Here is a 16,485-nt window from a genome sequence, read left to right on the forward strand (position 1 = left end):
CCCTACTCTTGGGGGGAAAGTACTAGTTCCAAATTCCAACTCTTCAGAAGGCCTGATTTTCTACATCTTTGATTCACATTTTTATGCCCTAAGAGACCTTAAGATCATATAGTCCATCCTCCTTTAACAAATAAGGAAACCTAGGCCCAGAGAGAGGAAGTGATTTGTCCATAGTCACCTAACTAAGAATGGAATTCAGTTCTTCTGACTCCTTGTTCAGGGCATTTCCCATTACACTTCACTGCCTCCTACTGGTGTTGGTATGGACCCCCAGCCTCCAGAGGTTACCAAGACACTTCTCTTCAAGGACTCTTAGTGCCCAGGTAGAGTTCTTGCCCTGAATGGTGAATGAGGATGGCCCTAGGATGGAAGGTGAGGGGCAGAGCAGAAGTCCTCACCATTGATAACTTCCTGTCGGTCAATCTCCCTTTGTGACAGCCCAGCTACCACATCTTTTCCCACTGTGTGCTGCCAGTTCTGGGCATCAGGCTCAGGTTCCAGGTCAGATAATTGACCCAGGTCATCCTCCAGGAGGTGAGGGAGAAGGGCATCTGTACAGTACCCAAGGCTAGGAGATTCAATGCTCCTGCAAATGATGAAGGATTAGTGGTGAAGGATTCAGTTTATTTCTGTGGAGGAAGGGACCAAACAGGGCCCTTTCTAGCTACTTCTGTACAAATAAGCATTATTAGGGGGTAAGACACTAGGGCTCGGGAACAGAAAATGCTGAATCACTCACCTGCGGCCCATTTTGGGGGTAAAAGGTGGGGTTGGGTTCTCCAGGGATCTGGGGATGGAATGAAAGTTATCAGAAAACCACTCAAAGCACCAGGCAGTTATTAAGATGGCTGCTTTAATTTGTTTTTTCATCTCCTTTCAATCCTACTCACCTGGTAGAAAGGCTGGAAGCTGAGGATGAGGCTGACTGGTGGAGCCTAGTAGCCTCAGCAGCAGCATCCATATCCACATCACTTCGAGAACGTGGCACATTCTCTGCTTTCCGGGACTTCTTCATCTCCTCTCGTCCTTTCAGGCTCTCTGAGCGGCCCAGACGTATTTCTGAACGTGAACTGAGTAAGGAGATGGGGAGGATTCAGAGCAGACTTCTCTGCTCTGCCCTTACCAAGATCCAACCCTCTCCTTCCCCACCCCCGTCCCTCAGAAGCCAGAAGACAATCCCTCCACCTTCTCTGCATGGTCCACCTAAGCCCCAAAGGAGCAGACACTCTGGAATGCCAAAGGTCATGTCCTTCCCTTTTTCTGCACAAAGGCAACTCTCCCTTCCCTTCCCCACTGTAGCCTAATCAAGGATCTACTCTTTTAAGACCTATCAAGGAAGAGTCTAAAGGGGAAAGCAAATCCTAGCGATGAAAGACAAGTTCAGACTTTCAATGTGCTTTGAGCCCTTCATACAGAAGGAGTAAAGGGGTGGGCTGAGACCCCCAAACTCCCCAACCTAGGAAGGTGCATATAGCAGAGTCCCTAACTGAGGACAAGACCCAGTACCACCATTCTCCTCACCTAGGGTTATCTGTGGTCATTCTAGTCATCCCTCTGCCTCTGTACAGGATAGTCCCCTCTTCTGGTGCAAGCTGGGGAGGGACCCTCCTTTTTTCCAAGATCTCCCGAGAAGAAAATGCAACCATCTTCTTCATTTGCCTATTCCAGGGCTTTCTGCCATTGCCTGTCAGGAAGTTCTCACTGCTTTCTAATTTTCCTCCTTTCTTGTATCTTAACAGAACTGTTCCCCCCTCCCTGCCCACACCTTAGTTTCCCATTATACCCAGTACTCTTTCCACTATGACTGACATTTATATAGCAATCCAAAGCTTGTAAATTTCTTTATATACATTATCTCCTTTGGACTTCACAATGGCACTGTGGGGTCTTACATCTGTCCTACAGCTATTATTATCCCCATTTTACAGACAAGGAAACTGAGGCTTAGAGAGGGTCAGTGGCTTGCCCATGATCAAGTATCACAATACCACACTGCCTCTCTTCTGGCCAGCTTCTTCTCCATCTCCTGAGTTTAGCATTAAAGCATCTCAAAGTGGCCAGGGGTCCTTTGTTTTCTAGGAATGGCACTGTTGATAAGAAGTTGAGGATCTGATGTGGCTCTTCTTGGTGTTCTGTTGTGATCTGGACTCCACATGAGATGGTATTTCTGATTCCTATCTGCCCCAGGTCCCCAGCAACTCCTGTGCAGCCATACACTTCTGCTGCTGTTAATACTGATAATTTGTACTCCATGTTGTACCATAGGCCAAACGAACATTTAGGGGTCTCTCAAAATTTGAGCTAGGGGGCACCTAGGCCATTAGAGCACAGGACTGCCATGAACCAGATGCTGATAGCCCCTAGGCTATCAACCAGTGTGAACTGCCATAGGGGTAGGGCATTTGTGGGGAACTTGCAGCCTCAATGTCACATGTGGCCCTCTAGGTTCTCAAGTGCAGCCCTCTCACTGAATCCAAACTTCACAGAACAAATCCTTTTATTAAGAGGATTTGTTCTGTTAAACTTGGACTCAGTCAAAAGGCCACACCCGAGGCCCTGGAAGGCTACATGTGGTCTCGAGGCCATAGGTTCCCCACCCCTGGGGTAGGGAATGAACTGCCTAACCATTCCAACCAGTTCTGAGAAATCTGACGCAGACCCAACCTGGTTTCAAGACATTTCTCATAAATACCCACGTATAAAGTGCTTCAGCACTATGAACAAACTGTTGGTGTTACTGAGGCTACAGGGTAAAGATGTGAGAGTGGCTTTCAGAAATCAGTTATCGGAACTATTTAGGATCAAGATGGCCGTCCACAGAAGAAATCCACCTAACTGCTAAGCATTTTCAAGAGTATGCCTTTTAGAAAAGTTCAGATCCTTAAGCACCTTTCACTTTGAAACGTGTGCTCCATGTTTCTTTCTATGAGAAACCTAATGTCTCCATCTCCACCACTGTACTGAAAGTACTTTCTAGAAGTTCAACCAAGTAACTTTCAAATCACAATTTCAGTGGTCTTTTCTCTTTACCTCTTTTATGTATGTTTTGACATTGCTTACTACCCTTCTTTAAAATTATTTCCTTCCTAAATATCCATTCTGCACTATCCTAGATCCTATCTCCTTGACTACTCCTCTGGCTCTTTTATCACTTCCTATCCCTTAAATTTATGTGTATAATAAGTTTCAGCCTTCTCTATCTTTAAACTTTCTTCTTGGAGATATCAGCCCTTCTCAAACAAAATCCAGTAGGCCTGCTTCCCTTATTGCCTGTTGGACATTTCCACTTGGGTAAGATGACATTTTAAAATTAACATGTCCAAAAAAGAAATCATCTTTGCTTTAAAAATCAGTTCCTTTACTGACTTCCACTTCTGTCAAAAGTACTATCATTTTCCAAGTCACCCAAGTAACCAACCTCTAAGTTCCTAATATTCAATCAATCACAAGGTGCTGGAGCTTCTTCTTCTGTGCTCAGAGACCCCACCATGCTCTTCAAGTTCCCTCAAACTGATCAGAGAAACAGGTGGACCCTCAGAACACATATCTCTTCTAGGAGGCTGAGCCAGAGATTCCTCATCTGCTCCTTCCTCAGCATGAGAAGCTAAAAGGACAACAGGTGAAGAAACTAAGCAAACCGTTCTTTGTCCTCTTTGTCTTCAAAGACCACAGATATAGTACTTGTCATCTATTACCTTATGCTATGGTTATGCAGATGTGTTTTTTGTATCAAGCCCCAGAATATTTTAAAACTTCTTAAGGTAAACCACAACTACTCAAAGGAATTCAATCTAATAATCCACACAGGAAAAAGCAAGTGGATAAATCATCTGAACTATGACTTATTGGGGGTCCATGTTCTAGTCCATCTACACATATATCTTGGGCAGACACTTAGGTGGGCAATGGACTGGGCCTAGAATCAAACAGGAGAACAAATGCAGGCTCAACTGCATCTGGAACACTGCATGGCAAGTGCAATAATCCTAAGCTGCTCCTGAAACCAAAACCCATCTTTTAACACACTATTCTCCTAGTGATGCTCTATGGCCACGAGTCATGGAACACTTCAGTCTTGCGAGAATCAAAATTATAGGTGACCCAAAAGATGATGGAGAGACCTAAACTGGGTATCAGTAGGCAGTAGTCAATGACCATGAGAAGAGACATAAAAAGGAACATCCAGGAGATGGAAGACCAGAAAAAAGTGGGCTGGTCTTGTTCAAAGAACAAAGGATAATAACAGACATATAACCAAAGTGCTACACTAGTAGCCACTAAGTGTAAAAGACAGAGCTAAGCTCCTAGCACATCAGGTTCTTTCCATATAGACAATCTGTAAGAGAATCTGGACAAGATAAACAAAGGATGAGAAACTGTCATAGGTTGTGATTTGCACAGGAGAGGGAGCAACCACACCAATAAGGTTATAGATCCACTGTAGTATCAAAATAGCTACTAAGTCCTAAATTCTTGAAGACAGAGACTGTGTCTAAGACACTTCTGTACCCTCAACATTTAGTCCAGTGCAAAATATAGTGGAAAAAGCACTTGGTCATGGGTTGGGAAACCTGAATTCTAGTCTTAACTCTGCCATGGACTTGCTATATGACTTGGACAGCTCAACCTCTTTCAACCTTTATTTTTTAAGTGAGGAAATTGAATAAAATGATCTTAAAGATTATTCTAGCTCTAACACTATGATTTTATGGTTCCTCTGTCATGCCTCGTATCTAGTCTTTATTTATTCCCACTACTACAATGTTCAAGATCATATTTCTTTCAACTAGGATTACTGCAATACTACTCCAACTGATCTTCCTGCCTCCAGTCTACCCTCCAATCCATCTTCCACACAGCCCCAAATTAATTCTCTTAAAATACTGTTTTCATTGTGTTACCCCACTACTCAATGGCACCCCACTGCCTAGAAGATACAACTCCAAACCTGGCATTCAAGGTCCCCCAGTCTGACCTGAACCTACTTCTGCAGCGTTCTCCCTCAGTGTTCTCCTGCAGAATCCTGTGACCATTCTTCAAGCTCTAGCCTAGACTTCCTTTCCTCTATGAGCTCAGTCTGGTCCAGTCATCTCACCTTCTTTCTACAACACTACTCCCTATGTATCCTTTACTTACACTATTAGTCATCTATTCATGTGTCAGTCTTGTTCTTCCAACTAGACCCTGAGCTCACTGAGGCCTTCTATGAGGAATGGCTGAAGGATGCTGCGCCTAGAGAACAGGCAGTGTAGTGAAGTACAGTGCCTATGGCACTGAGAGCCAGGAAATCTGGGGTTCCCACTTGCCCACTGTGACCTTACGCAAGATACTTTCCTTTCTGGGCCTCAGTTTCTTCACATGTACAATGAAAGAGCTAGTCTGGTTGATCTCCAAGGTCCCTTCAAGTTCTAAATTCCTACGATTACAGCTTTATTATCGGAAGGGCTGTCATGTGGAAGGGGATTTAAAATGACTCCATGTGACTTGAGAAAGCAGAACTAGAATCAATGGATGAGAGTTACCAAAAGGCAGATTTCAGCTCCACATAAAGAAAGAACTTCATGATGTAAGGGACTATTCAGGAATGGAATGGCTTTGCTTATAAAACAGTGAGCTCTCCATCACTGATGTATTCCCACACAGGCTGCATGACGACTTCATGGGGATTTTCAGGTGTTCAGGTATTGGCAGACTATTAACATTTTTCCTTCTCTTTCACTTGTTTACACATAAACCCAACCCTGATTCTGATTCATTTCCTTCTCTAAGGGGGGAACTGAGGTAAAGGAATAGTCACAAGTGATAGGGCTTTAACTGGAACCAAGGCATCCTAGTGCCTAGTCCTCCCCATCCTTGGTCCAGTACGGGAACAAGCCTGCTCCCCCAGACCCTTAATACCTTTCACTCTCCAGCAGATCCTCAGGGAAGCTTCCTGTTGAGAGCCGCTGCATCCCAGGCTCAGGAGAGTCATACTGTTGGTTGTTCTCAAAATGCTGGATGATGTTTCTCACATTGCCAGGTTTGACTAGGGATAGGGGAGAAGTAAAGTAAAAACTCAGTAAATGATGCTCTCTTTTCTGCACAGGGACTCCTCCAGACTCCTCACTTTTCCCTCTCAGTCAATGAGACAAAGCCAAAAGCAAGAGCAGTGGATGCTAAATGCTAAATGAAGCCTCCACTATGATTTCCTAAAGGACATATCCAAGTAAGAGTAGGCAGAAATACCACAAACCTATTTGTATATCATCTCTATTTACCACTAAATGAGGCCATTCTTGCCTTTTCGCAGACATTTTTCAAAATTTGCCATTAACTTTAGGTCAAAGTGTCTCGATATTTCTCTGTGGTCCTTCTATCTCTTCCAACTCCCAACTTCTTTAAATTCAACTCTTCTTTTACCACAGGTAAAGCAGAGAAGGATAAAAAAGTAAACACCTTGATCCAGGGAAATAAGAAAGGATTATGCCAGGACTAGAGATCTTTCTCTGGGCCATTTATCTTCTAGCCCTGAGCCAGACAAAGCTTATAGATAGCTGTTCTATTCCAGAAAAGTGGAAAGAGACAGGTGAGAGAAGGTGTGCATAGAGCCAATTATAGACATTAGGGCTTTGGAGAACTAAGACCCATAATGACCATAAATTGGACTGTTATTAGCTCTCAATAATTAGGAAAGGGGATAAGGAAATCATTCTAGAAGACTGATTAGCTGGCTTAGGGGTTCTAATGATTCTGGGATTGGGGCTGGGCTATTTATACCATCATAGGGAGATGACTCTTCTATTGGGGACTTTGTGATAAGTATGGGTAAAACAAGAAAGAAAAACTATCCGAAGGGCTGAGGCCCCAACAATGACCATACTAATCCATGTTCCATATAGCTATGTTCCCAAAGACCTCATTACCTATTCACCAAACTCCATTGCTCCTCATATAAAGATTTTAAAAGAAAATTTCTGATCCAGAGAACACTAAAGGAAAGAATTTGGTAAGCTTCTTTGCTTCACATCTTTTGGGGCAGGATTGGGATAATGCCTCTCTGCATCCACATACAAAATAATCTGTATATATGTGGAAGAGTTAATAGTCACTCCCAAAGCAGCACCTAACCAGGAGATGAGATTCAAGATATATATTTTCTGTCTATTCATCATTTGGATGTGTACATGGGCCACTATGGGTTGGCCAGGGCTACTCTTCCCTGAAAAGAAGGTGGAAGCTGAGTTAGATGACCTCTTTAAAGTAATCCCGGCACATCTCAAAAGATAAACTCACTGGAGTACAGTGCTAATCCCACCCCCAAGAAAGTGTAAGTTATCCCCTATATGATATAGAGTACAAAGTACAACTGTCTTCTGGGGGATATCCCACCCTGGCTGTGACAAGAAATAAGGAATAATCAAAGAATTATGACCCTAAGAGATCTCTCAGTCAGAGGAACACCACAGAGCCAAAGACTAAAAGCTTCCATCTCCCACATTCAAAAAACCATTCTCTCAAAGATTATGAAAAATCTCTTAATTGATAATTTTAATTGATAAATTGAAAATGGCTTTTCTTAAGTCTTCATCCTTCTTGATCTCTTAGAAACTTGTCATACTGCTGACACCAGCCATCCCATGCTTCTTAGTGTCTTTGCTGGCATCGTTAATCTTCTTCCCCCAAATGTGAGTAATCCCTGCCATAGGCTCTGTCCTGTGTCCTCTTCTCTCTTTACAACCTCTTGATGATGTTATCAACCTCTATGTGTTCTATCTATCATCATCATTATGCACATGACTCCTGAATCTATATGGTCAGCCCTAATCTTTTTTCTGAAAACTAATTCCAAGCAGTCAACTGCTTGTTAGACACACCTAACTAGATATTCCATAGACATTTCAAACTCACCAAGTCCAAAAGGAAATTATTATCTTTCTCTTGAAACTCACAACTCATCCATACTTCCCTGTTTCTGTTAAGGCAATCACTATCCTTCCAGTAACCCAGGTGTCAATCTCAGAGCCATCCTTGAATTTTCCCTTTCCATTAACTCCCGTATCTAATTAGTTTCTGATTCTACCTCTGAATCTCCTAAATATGTCTCTTTCCCTGTGCCCACACCTAGCCAATCTAGCCTAGGCCCTTACTTCCTTTAGATTATTCAAAGAGTCTCGTAATTGGTCACCAGCTCCCAAGCCTCCCCAATTCATACTCCATGAAGTTACCAAAATCATCTTCCTCAAGCCTAAGTGTGAACATGTTACTCGCCAGCTTAAAAATCTCTAGCGGCTCCCTAATCTCTCTAGAACAAATGACAAATGCTTCAGACATAATAATACTACCTACTTTCACACACCATAAACTGCCAAAGTAATGCTCATGGACCAGCTCTTGTAAGAAACCCTCACTCATCTCCCTCTGTGTTGGTATCCCCTCCCTCTTTCTCCTGCTATCATGGTTACACTTACCTATTACTTAGCTTATAACCTCCCAATAAAAGACAAGCTCCTTGAGGGCAAAAACTACTGATGACTTTTACACTCCTAGCACAATGCTTCTGTACACAGGGTAGGCGTTTGAATTAAGTAAGAGTAATAACATCATCTTCAAAGACAGTGATTTCATGGTACTGCTGAATATCAGGAATTTTTCCCATTTCTAGCTGACTGGAGGATGTCTGGAATCCTAATTGTGGGATTTCATTACACTTTGCACCCCAGTCCCATGTGGGAACACTGGACTGAGGAGGTACCCCACCTTGGGGCTCTACCATGACCCATTTGTAGGACTTTCCTTCTCTGGATCTCTCTGCTTCTTCATCAGTAACATGACGGATATAGGGTAGAAGGAGGGTAGACTCACTCACTAAAGGATCTCTAAATGCCAGTTCTAGCTCTGGAACCTCAATGAAAGGATGGTTTTTCAAAAACCGGGAAGAATGGGACCTCTGAGAAAAAAAAATAGACTGGAATCTCCTTTACATCTGATGCTGTTTCAGAAGCTGGTCTTGCCAAGGAAGATCTACAGGAGATGAGAGAGGTGAAGAGACCTGATGGGACAGGTAAAAGGCAGAACTTCCAGGATATCTCCATAGAATAGAAAGGGGCTGCCCTTAATCCTAGATCCCTGGGCCAGGTGGGGGCTGAGCAGCTGGGAACTTCTGGGCAAAATGGAGTGCTTGGTGGGGGGAAGGCAATAGGAAAGAGGATTCAAGGATAAAAAGACTGAACACAAAGAAAACCCCAAAAGAAAGCAGTTGTTTTACCTTCCACAGGGGCCATGGGGACATGAAATGCTAAAGCAAAAAACAAACACACAAAAACAAACCACGAAAAGTCAAATTAACTCTTTAAGAGTCAAAACAAACAAAAAAACACATCAAACCAGAAAATGAAAGCAGAGGGGCAAAATGAAAGATGACCCAGAAATGATTCCCACCTTGCCTGTCTTTCCATTCTAAGAAGGTCATTTTAGTCAGAAAGCTCATCCCTTGCTCTTTTTTCATAGCCACCCTCCCCAATACTCTCATTCCATTCATAACTTGAGGGCAGAAGAGTAGAGCAAACAAGCAACTAACTTGGGGCAGGAGAGAAGGTAGAAGAGCAGCTCCTTCCTAACAAACCACACACACTTAAGGTCAGTGAAGTATAGGTGGTCAGGTCATTGTCAAGATTGGCAACATCTCTGAGACTGATTCAACTCCACCAAAGGTCCAAAACTGACCTAAACTTCTGAGGATCCTTTGGAGCAAGGATACACCTCATGGTTGAGGAGAGTAGTAAATGGGGGGGAGAGGGGAAGGAGGGGGAAGTCAACACCAGCAGACAACACTTTTTTCCCCCTTACACCTACCACCCCAAGAATATTCTTGACCCAAGGAAAACCATAGGTTAAGCCTAGGAATATACTGATTCAAAGAGCTATTCAATTAGCTCTAATTGGATTGGAATTCTTGAATCAAGTACCTGGCTCTAAATGATTCTTTCTTAGTTCTAAAAATCTCAAACAGATGTAACCTGAGATGAGACTGAGCAGTGCTAATAGGAACCTGCTAAACTACAGAAACAGCCAGCTTCTAGCTTTCAGGAAAACGGGAGCTGCCTGGATACTCACTGCTCTGAGAGGAACTTTTCGGCTTTCCAATATATTTGAGGATGGGGTTCCGCTTCTTGTCCTCCAAAGCATCCTTTTCCTTCTTGGCATTGCTGCTCTGCTGAAATAGGAAGGAATTATTGTGGGATTGTGGTTGGAAAGACCCAGTCAATTCTTCCCCAAGTCTGACACTGACTAGAAAATAGTATGGTAGATGTCCATGTGCACTGATAGTTTTGGGAGTGACAGTTATGTCTGTATTTTAAAAAATGAGAGGAAGTAAGCACTGGTGTATTCTCATCTCCCACCATTTTGCCAGAGGCCTGTATTCAAATTTATTCCAAGTCCAAAATGAAAGAGATATAGCTGGGTGGCTGTTAAATAGCAGCCCTCTTTTTGCCCAAAAGTAGTGATAATTTAAAGAGAATAATCATAAGAGTTTCTTAAACTCCTCAAAGAATATTTTAATGAGAAAATAAAGGCCATTCACCACATGTTCTCTTTTTCCCTTCTCTACATACAGAAAATCTTGACCCCATCCCCCATTCTCTGAAAGGTGGCCGTTCTTGCCTAGGCCAACCTCCTTCCACGTACCCTTGAGTCTCTCCTCTCTCATCTCCTCAGCAGGTTGCCCATCTTCTTCATCTAGTCCTCAATCTCTACCTACTGGTTCCTTGCCTGCTGCCTACAAACAGACCCAGGTCTCCCCCCTTCCTTAAAAAACTTGCTTGGCTCTACTACCCCACATAAGCTACAGTACTGTATCTCTTTCCTTTCACAACCAAACTCCTAGAAAAAGCTCTTTACTCTTATTTGCTCCATTTCCTTTTGTCTTACTCATTTCTCAATCCTTTGCAGTCTAGTCTCTGACCTCATCATTCAACTGAAACATCTTTCTCCAAAGTTACCAATAATCTTTTAATTGACATATCTAATGTTTCCTTTTCAGTCGGTATCCTTGACTCTCTGCGGCATTTGACACTCAACCACATTCTCTTTGTGGATATTCTCTCCTTTCTGGAATTTGTTTAAAAAAAAACAAACTGACCTCTGACCTTTCTGACCTCTTCTCAGTTTTCTTCACTGAATAATTACACATATCCCACCCAAACTGTGGATGTACCCCTAGGCTCTATCCTAGACTCTCTTTTCTCTACACTGTGACCTCATTAGCAATCACAGGTTTAATTCCTTTCTCTATGCCTATGACTCTTAGTCTATTTACTTAGTCCTCCTCTCTGTCCTGAGCTCCAGTCCTGTAGCAATCAACAAGCATTTATTAAGTGCCTTATATGCCAGACTATACTAAGTATTGAGGATATGAAGACAAAAATTCAACAGTGTCTGCCCTCAAGGCGCTTACGTCCTCTACCAGGACAGACAACAGTGTCATCCTGAACTCTTCACTCTTTCTCATTCTCCATATCCAATCAGTTATGAAGGCCTACTGATTTCACCTTTGCAACACGACTCACCGAAATTCTCTTTCTCTCCAATGATATGCCACTACTCTGATGCAGACCCTCGTTACCTCACATCTGGACTATTGCAAATAGACTTCTGAAAGAACTCTCTGCCTCAAGTTTCTCTCCACCCCAGTCCATCCTCCCTTCAGTAGTCAAAATGATATTCCTGAAGCACAGGTTTGACTATACTACCTCTCTCCTACTCAAAAATTCCAATAGCTCTCTGTCAATTCTGATACCAAGTATATCCTGTTTGGTGTTCAAAGCCCTTCATAAATCAACCCATTCCTACCTTTCCAGTATTCCATCACTTATTTGCTTCTTTCTACATACACTGACCTGGTCATACTGGCGTCTTTCCTGTTCCTTAAACAAAACACTTGCTCTCCTAACTCAGTACATTTTTGATGCCTCATGCCTGAAATTCTCTTCCCTCATCTCGGCTTCCTTAATGTTTTGACTAAAGCCTACCTTCTAAAAGAAGCCTTTTCCCAAGTCCTTAATCTTAATGTCTTCTACATATCTTATCTGTTTGTACACAGTTGTTTGCAGGTTGTCTCTATGTGAACTCCTTTGAAGAGGTTTTTAAGTTACTCTATATCCCCAGCACTGAGCACAATGCACACAAGAGAATATGTGCTTAAAAACTGCCTATTGACTAACTTCACGAACTGGCTCCAGCCTACCTTTTTATTTCTGACCTGATTCTATTATCATTGCCAAGCTGGCCTCCTAGCTGTTGCCCAGGCTGATCTCCATGCCTAAAATGCCCTCCCTAATCACCTCTGCCTGCTAGAACCCCTAGTTTCCTTAGAAGCTCGGCTCAGAAGGGCCATCTTCTGTGTGAAGCCTTCCCTAGCCTGCAGTTTATCTCTCACTGCTTCAGGAATTCTCTAAGTCCCTAACCAGCACAGATAGTGACCATCTGCACTGGAAGAGGAAGGTCCCTACCAAGAACTCCCTACACCAGTGAAATCATAGGTCTGGTTTAAAACACAAAAACAAACCAAAAAAAGATGCAACACATACATGAAGCAAACAAAAACCCCCTGTGGCACTGTATATACTTCTGCAGGGCCATGTTATCTAACTCAATAGAATGTAAGCTCCAAGGGCAATGATAAAGGAACAACTTCACTGCTGCCTTTGTATTCCTAATGTCTAGTGCAGAGTAGGTAGGTACAGAATAAATGCCTATTCAGTTTTCAGATGAAGAAATCAAAGCTATCTATAGTTATATGAAAAAATGCTCTAAATCACTTTTGATTTGAGAAACACAAATTCAAACTACTCTGAGGTGCCACCTCACACCTATCAAATTGGCTAATACGACAGAAAATGAAAATGAAAATGTTGGAGGAAATGTAGGAAAATTGGGACACTAAGGCACTGTTGGTGGAGTTGTGAACTGATCCAAACATTCTGCAGAGCAATTTTGAACTACGGACAAAGGGCAACCAAACTGTGCATACTGTTTGATCCACTATGAGGTCTGTAATCTAAAGAGATCATAAAAAAGGAAAAGGGACCCACATATACAAAAATATAGCAGCTCTTTTTGTGGTGGCAAAGCACTGAAAAAGCACTGAGGGAGGCCCATCAACTGGAGAATGGCTGAACAAGTTGTGGTATATAAATGTAATGGAATACTATTGTACTATAAGAAACAACAAAGAGAATGATTTCAGAGAAACCTGGGAACACACGCACTGATGTAAAGTGACCAGAATCAGGAAAACATTGTACACAGTACCAGCAACACTGTGTGATGATCGACCATGACTGACTTAGTTCTTCTCAGCAATACAATGATCTAAGACAATTCCAAAGGAATCATGTTGCAAAATCCCATCCACATCCAGAGAAAGGACTAATGGAGTCTGAATGCAGATGTAAGCATATTATTTTCACCTTTTTTTAATGTTTTTTTTCTTTTGGCCTGTTTCTTCTTTCACAACATGACTAACATAGAAATATATTTTACATGATTCCACATATATAACCTATATCAAATTGCTTACTGTCTTGCGGTACAGGGTGGGAGGGAAGAAGGTGAAGGAAGGAAGGAGAAAATTTGGAACTCAAAATTTTATATAAAAAATGACATATTAAAAATTGTCTTAACATGTAATTGGAGAAAATAAAATACTATTTAATAAAAAGAATAAATGCCTGTTTACACACTGCCTAAAAGACCACTGCCCAGGAGCAGTGAAGTCACCTTCTTAGTCTTGGGGAAGAAGGGCAGCCACTTGTCCTTGTCAGGGATAGCCTGGGACTTCTCTGCTGTGGAGGGACGTGATTCTCGAAGTCGGATCCCAGCATGGCTCATATAGGTGTTGAGAGCAAAGTCCATTGAAACACTGCAAAAGAGAGGATGGTCAAGGACTTTTGGTCTCAAAACTGACTTCTGAGGAATAATTAGGCTTGTCAACAGCATGTGGTAAGGTCAGGGTCTTTGTTCTGCCTTGGGACCCAGAACCTTCCCTTGAGATTGGTGAATATGGAAAAAACTTGCAAATGGCGTCATAATCTTATCTCTCTTAAGGCAGAATGGCATACAACTTTTCCAGATGGATGGAGGGAAGTAAATCAATACTAATTCCTATAGTTTTCAAAGAATTTGAGAGTTAGAAGGGACCTCAGAGGTCACCTATTTCAAACTGTCCCTGAATGAAAAGCACCTTCTAAAACTATGATGCCCAACAAGTAGTCACCCAGTCTTTCCTTTAATGATCTTCACTAGGGACTTCAATAGAAGGAGTTAATAGTCTCCTCCCACCCCTCAACCCCATGCTACTAACGTCAGCTTTAGAACAAAGGAACAACGGAATTTGAGGGAAAGTGTGAGGCCTGATGCTTGATCAGAGTGCTTGTTTCAGTTATGGTCAGAGGCCAGACCAGTTACTAGGAGGTCCCAGTTCTCCCCTACCCTGGTACTGAAACATAAAGAGCTGTTAGAAAAGCTGTTGGCAGATGAAACTTTTCAGAGTTCTGAGGTTAAAGTCAAGTCTCAATAATCTGCAGGTGAACTACCAACACTATGTATACTATCTGCAGCAAATATTTTATCTCAGACTGGCTTCCTCTTTTCCTCCAGCACACTCCTGCTTCCATGGCAGCAAAATGAATTTGTATTCCTTGAGTACATACACTCATTTCCCCTTAATAAATATGGCTCAAGGAAGGAAAATTCACATTCATACTATCCTAAGAAAAAACAAAATCAGCTTTAATGCAAAAAAAACAAAAACCAAAAAAAACCCAAAACCCCAACCTATTTTCAAAGTGGGTATGATTGTTGTCTTTTAATTAATACTGACTTCTCCCTCCATTAATTCAGACAACCAAGAGTTGACTTTTATTATCATTAACATATGTGCCTTTCAATGAAACAGAAGTGGGGCAGAGTAGAAGTACAGAGCTCTCTGGAACCATGAAAGGAAGGTTAGACAAAAGAACACTGAGTTTTAGAGCTGGACAGATTTAATCCCTAGGCAAAAAAAGACATAAGTGACCCCCCCCAACCTTTATGACCATGAAGGTCATTTAGGACTTAAACTGAGATACTGAATAGCCTTGGATTTTTGGTAACTTTTACCCACAGACAAGCAACCTGGAAAGAAGCAAAAAAAGATGTTCAAAACCAACTGTCCTTTAACCCCAAGACGTAACTGAAGGGCAACATCTGGAGAATGCAAACAGAGAATGCTACATACTTACTTACCTCCGATCTTCCTCGTACTTGGACCTGCAAGGAGAGAAATGAAGGAAAGATGACTCAGGCAGCAAAGCAATGCTGGTCTATGTTCAGCAACTGAAAGGAGGGCAAGTTTCTTCTTGGGAGAAAGGCGGAGAATAGAGAGGAGGGGGAGGGAATCATTTTGATAGGAAGATCAGAATCATGGTGATGGAGACAGCTTGGGGCTCAGGGGGAGAGAATTCTGATGCCTTGGAGGCACTCAATAAATATCAGAAGATGACCATGATGCTTCTACCACCCTAGCTAAAGGAGCAGGGCAATTTTGTATGTCTAAGCTCCTAAAGAGTTATTAGGGAAGAAAATGCTCTTTTCCATCTTCACTAAGGACCAGAAAAAGAGAACTGGGCTAAAACTGCAGTAAAAAGAGATAGGTTAGAAAAAAATCTTCAGACTTGATTCAAAGAGGGCTATTTAAATCAGCAAAGGCCAAAATGCCATTATCATAAATGAGTGGCTTAATTTGTTCCATTTTAGTTCTATGATAGCCGTGACCTCAAAGTTATTTCCGCAAATACAATCTATTAGATTCTTTCTACATAGGTGGAAAAAGCTAAGGTAATTTATCCATTTGACAAAAAGTGAAAACAAGGTAAAATTCCTTACTAAAGTTCACACAGTGAGTGTCCATAGGATTTTAGGGCTAGAAAGGACCTTAGAAAACATTTATTCCAACCCATTCATTTTACAAATGAGGAAACTAAGGTTCAGAGAGAAACTAAATGACTTGCTCAAGGTTAGAGTTAGCTAATGGCAAAGTTTGGTCCAGGATAAGAACTTATCACCACCACAGAGGACTCCGATGTTGGAACTTACATCACAGGATTCTATATTGCTTTGGGAAATGGAGCTGGGCAGATACAGTAAGCAGCAGCTGGTCCGGAAACTACTTAATAAACTTAGTTTAGTTTTCCGGGCCACGATTATTAAAAATGCTTCAATTTCTCTTAAGACAGGTCCATCTGCTTTCTGAAGCAAATGCTAGGGGAGAGGGGTGGGGGTGGGGGGGAGGAGAATGGAGGTAAAAGAGGAAGGCATTACTCCTAGGAAGGAATGTCATTCATAGCTTGGCCCTGGCTTATCACCATGAAGTGTATCATACATTATGACTTGGGGTTTATGGTATCATTCCGAGACCCTTCCCAAAAGGCAAAGAATAGTAGAAGAGGCTAGGTAGGAAGGAAAAGG

The 16,485-nt window shown here is 42.1% G+C and overlaps 1 protein-coding gene across 1 annotated transcript in view; it reads right to left on the reverse strand.

Annotated features, from left to right (window-relative positions):
* The window catches only part of ARHGEF11 (Rho guanine nucleotide exchange factor 11), a 153,633-nt gene that overhangs the window by 15,282 nt on the left and 121,866 nt on the right, over positions 1-16,485 (reverse strand). The window contains 7 exon segments of the mRNA XM_078156180.1: positions 399-586; positions 740-787; positions 891-1,070; positions 5,899-6,025; positions 10,093-10,192; positions 13,759-13,900; positions 15,265-15,288. Coding sequence (XP_078012306.1) covers positions 399-586; positions 740-787; positions 891-1,070; positions 5,899-6,025; positions 10,093-10,192; positions 13,759-13,900; positions 15,265-15,288 — 809 coding nt within the window.

The sequence above is a fragment of the Phascolarctos cinereus genome, unplaced genomic scaffold (genome assembly GCF_003287225.1).
Source record: "Phascolarctos cinereus isolate Bilbo 61053 unplaced genomic scaffold, phaCin_HiC Scaffold_5;HRSCAF=322, whole genome shotgun sequence".
Classification (NCBI taxonomy): Eukaryota; Metazoa; Chordata; class Mammalia; order Diprotodontia; family Phascolarctidae; genus Phascolarctos; species Phascolarctos cinereus.